The sequence below is a fragment of the Zea mays genome, chromosome 9, assembly GCF_902167145.1.
Source record: "Zea mays cultivar B73 chromosome 9, Zm-B73-REFERENCE-NAM-5.0, whole genome shotgun sequence".
Taxonomy (NCBI): Eukaryota; Viridiplantae; Streptophyta; class Magnoliopsida; order Poales; family Poaceae; genus Zea; species Zea mays.
This window is the reverse complement of record NC_050104.1, coordinates 125,078,609-125,082,761: the sequence shown is the minus strand read 5'-3', so window position 1 is coordinate 125,082,761 and position 4,153 is coordinate 125,078,609. Positions and strand designations below refer to the sequence as shown.

The 4,153-nt window shown below is 50.1% G+C and overlaps 1 protein-coding gene across 1 annotated transcript; it reads right to left on the bottom strand.

Moving 5' to 3' along the window:
* Positions 1 to 1,341: 1,341 nt before the first annotated feature.
* LOC100286138 (acyltransferase) lies at positions 1,342 to 3,232 on the bottom strand. Its single transcript, NM_001159026.2, has one exon. The coding sequence runs from the start codon at positions 3,137 to 3,139 to the stop codon at positions 1,721 to 1,723; it is 1,419 nt and encodes a 472-aa protein (NP_001152498.2). The 5' UTR covers positions 3,140 to 3,232; the 3' UTR covers positions 1,342 to 1,720.
* Between the last annotated feature and the right edge of the window lie 921 nt (positions 3,233 to 4,153).

Here is a 4,153-nt window from a genome sequence, read left to right as displayed (position 1 = left end):
CTAAATATGTGAATAAAAGGTCATTTCACGTAATCGGTCAGCATAACGATTGAGATCGTCTACAAGAAGGAAGCGACCTATGCAGAGGCAAACACCGATTAAACCGTCCTGAGAAGTGGTGCTGTAAATGTCGTGCACTCTTCTGTCTCCAGGAATGTCGTGGTACTTTCCACCTATCTACTAATCACCAATGTTTTGTTCTACTAACATGTGGGAATGTACGATGATAAATCTGTATCACATGCATAGTCTGTTTGCTTATTCGGGCTTGGGGCTCTACAGTTTTATCCCTTTTAACATATTGATAGTCATGGTTGAAGAAGATGCAATCCTAATCGACATAGAGGAGCCTAGATGGTGAGCGTGGGGCTAGGCACAACGGCTCGCGCATTTAGGCGGAGACAACCATGGTGGAGTGGCGACACCATAAAATTCCAGTGGTGTGGGGTTGACGCAAAGGCGTCGGGAGGACGAGCAATCTAAGTGAAGTTTCTAAAACTCCAAAAATGTGACAGTACAAATTTTCTCTTGTAGCAACCAAACATCTCCCTGTAGAAATACTATGGTATTCTCACATAATGTGGTATACATAGAAACTCCAAAAGTACTTTGTTGTCAAACACCCTTAGTGTGTTGAACGGAGATTTAGGAGATGTTTGGCATGATTTTAGAGCAAAATTCTAAGAGAAAGATAGTCAGAAACAGTCAAACACCTTAACTTTAAAGTTGCAAACTTTATAAAGTTTTATAAATTATTGGAGTGCCTCTTTTGCTGCTTTAAAATCTTTAAAAACAATATAGACATAAAGTTTAAAGTTATTTACCGGTCTCCGTCATTGATTACAAGAAAACAAAATCTAGAGCAGAGTAATTTATAGATTTAATAGAGGCTTGGTTACAGCTCTGTCTCGAGCTGTCCTAGAGTAGCCATGGCATACACCCTAGCACTAGGTGCGGTCTGCGTGCGGGCATGTGCTTGCAAAAGGTCCTCCTATCCTCCATGCCGACATCGCTGTTATTGCAACTGGTTCGGAGACTTGAAGAGGCTTGGTTACAGCTCTGTCTCTTTGTATGCATGGTTCAATTGAAGCAGGAGTTCTATAGTAGAGTAGTAGCTAGGTTGCAAGCATTGTGCATAAACACGGCATCAAATAAAATTCGGAAGCATTGTGCATAAATAAGGCATGCATCATCAGGATGCTGCCTGCATCCCGGATCGTCCCGTCGTCCTCCGTTCGGCTCTGATCCAATTAATGGGCAAACAGAAAACCATATCAAAAGTCACCATCACCCCGAAATCGCTATGAAAGTGGTAGTATCTTCTTCCTCAGAGTTCAGGCGGGTAAAAGTACACTTGATATTATATTGTTTGTTCTTGCAATCGTTTCTGTATACATGGAGATCCGATCGATCTTCTGTTCTAAAAAAGCTATATATGTTTTTTCCTTTTGCTATAGAAAACAATTCAGAAGAAGAAGAAGAATATATTGTGCTACTGCTGCATCAGGCTACACATATATAATTGGGTGGTAAATAAATAGGGCTATATTGTTCAGAACGACAGGCCCAGTAAAACCAAGGGCATAAATACACCTACGCAGGCTGCAAGCTAGCATCACCGGCCTGTCGTTCTGAACAACAGCTAGCCTGCTTTTTACTGCTTCCGCCGTTGTCGTCATTTCCGCCGGTGGAGAGCGGTCCTCGATCGTATACCGTACCGTTAGAGCATCAGGGTATCGCCGTCGACATCGTTGATCCAACCGAACTTGTCCAAGTACGGGTTGGCGAGCTTCTCCGGCGGGTAGGCGTCGATGCAGTCGGCCCACGCCCCCTTGTCGGCCATGTCGCCGGTCACCTCCCACACGCAGCTGTTGCACTTGAACCCCGACCCGAACGTGACCATGAGCACCCTGTCCCCGACCTTGAGCCGCCCTTTGGCCTCCATGTACGACAGCACGTACCACAGGCTGCTCGCCGACGTGTTCCCCCACCGGTGCAGCGTCATCCGCGCCGGCTCCACGTCCTCGTCCTCCAGGTCCAGGCTCTTCTTCACCGCCTCGATGACGGCCGTGCCGCCGGGGTGGAGGCAGAAGTGGTCCACCCCGGCCTTGAAGTTGATCTTTGGGGCCGCCGCCGCGTCGCCCTTCTGCTTGCCGCCCGATAGGTGCTGCTGACGCAGGTGCGGGGACGTCGTGAAGAGCCTCCGGGCGAGGAGACGCGCGGCGAACCGCGCGAGCTCGCCCACGGGGAGCACGCGCGGCGCGAGGCGGCGCAGGTTGACGGCGAAGGCGCGCACGGCGGCCTTGGGGAGCGCCTTGCTCAGGCTGATCCCGACGCGGCCCTCGCCGTCCTCGCGCTGCAGCGCGCACGCGTGCGCGTCGTCGCTGGCGCCGATGTTGGCGCGCACCAGGCAGCTGAGCTCCATCTTGGCCTGCCCGCGCCGCGCCGGGTCGTTGGTCACCAGCACCGCGGAGCCGCCGCTGCGGAACAGGCAGTTGGCCAGCATCATAGTCTTGTCGGTGCCGGAGTACCAGTTGGGCGCGATGGACTCGGACGACACCACCAGCGCCAGCGCCCGGGGACGCGTCCGGAGCGCGTTCCGGGCCAGGTCCAGCGCGATCAGGCCCGCGCTGCACCCCATGCCCGTGAGGTTGTACGCCGCCACGTCCTCGCGCAGGCCGTAGCGGCGCACGATCCTGGACGACAGCGACGGCGCCGGGGAGAGCATGGAGACGTTGAAGACGAGCACGTCCACGTCGCGGGGCGCGAGGCCGGTCCGGGCGAAGAGCTCGGCGATGGCCTCGTCGAAGAAGGCGTCCATCTCGTCCACCGCGTCCTCCAGGGTGGGCGAGTCCTCGCGGCCCTCCAGGATGTTGCGCGGGGCGTAGGTCTCCTCGCCGATGCCGGAGCGGACGATGACGCGGAGGAGGAAGCGGTAGTCGGTGAGCCCCAGCCGCGCGTTGCGCTGGATCACGTTGCCGGCCGTCTCCGTGGACAGCTTGCGGTCGTCGCTGGGCTTGTGGCAGACGTAGTCCAGGAGGTAGCACCGAGACTGCCGGCGCCGCGCGGCGGCCGTCCAGGCCAGGCAGGCCAGGGCGTGCGCAAGGAGGAGCCACGTGAGCAGAGGAAGCAGCTCCATCGATCAATGGATCTTGCCTGGTCGGTCTCTTGAAGCTAAGATAGTACGCTACTAGGCACGTCGGTCTGGCACCATAAGCCGAGAAGCTGATGGACTTGCATGCTTGTGTCAGAGCCCAGAGGCGGGGGTGTGTTTATATAAGGCGCCGCGTACCGCGTGCGCGCGTCGAGCCCAGCGCCCCGACCCCGGCTGGCGGCTCCACAGCTGGGCCAGGGGGCCTGGCTCGGACGTATCCGGGCTTTGCTGAGCTATTCTGTACTTGCGACCTACTCCTACTTTTTAGGTATTCTATAATTTTTTCTTATATATCGATAATTTAGTAATTTATTCGTTCTTTTTTATTTGCCACGTTTAGTTTAAAAATAATTTAGCGAATGACAAATATTCGAGAACGACTAACTTTGAGCTGCCACCGGCTTCATGCAACTGTTCAGGTAGCTGCGTCCATTTATGTGATTCAATTAAGAGTTAGATCTAATTAAAATAGAGCCTTCAGTTGCAAATACATAAAAAATGGTTCATATATTTTTATATTAGAATATGATTATATATATTGGACATAGTGGAATGACTTCATGCAAATGTTAGTTTATAAACAACTAACATATTTTGATATGACCAATTGGGATGGCTTAATGTAAAATTTCTAACTCAACAATAGTGGAATGACTTAATGTTGTATTTTTAAACTGATTGAATGACTTAGATGGGGTTTTATTGAAATTTATAAAAATGTTTTACGATGTGTGTATGATATTAGATGATGATTTAATGTTGAAATTCTTTTTCCAAAACAATAGAATGGCTTAATGCTGCGACATTGTTAAGTTTTTTTATTGAAACTATAATGATCCAATATTTGAAATGTGTTAAATTACTTAATGATTATGAGTAGAATATCTGAGTTTATATTAATAATATAATGACTTAAGCATATTACATTTTTAAATAACTTGTTTTTTATCTTTTCCTTGATATCTTTAGTAACATGGAAGAAACGAATGTTCTGATCGA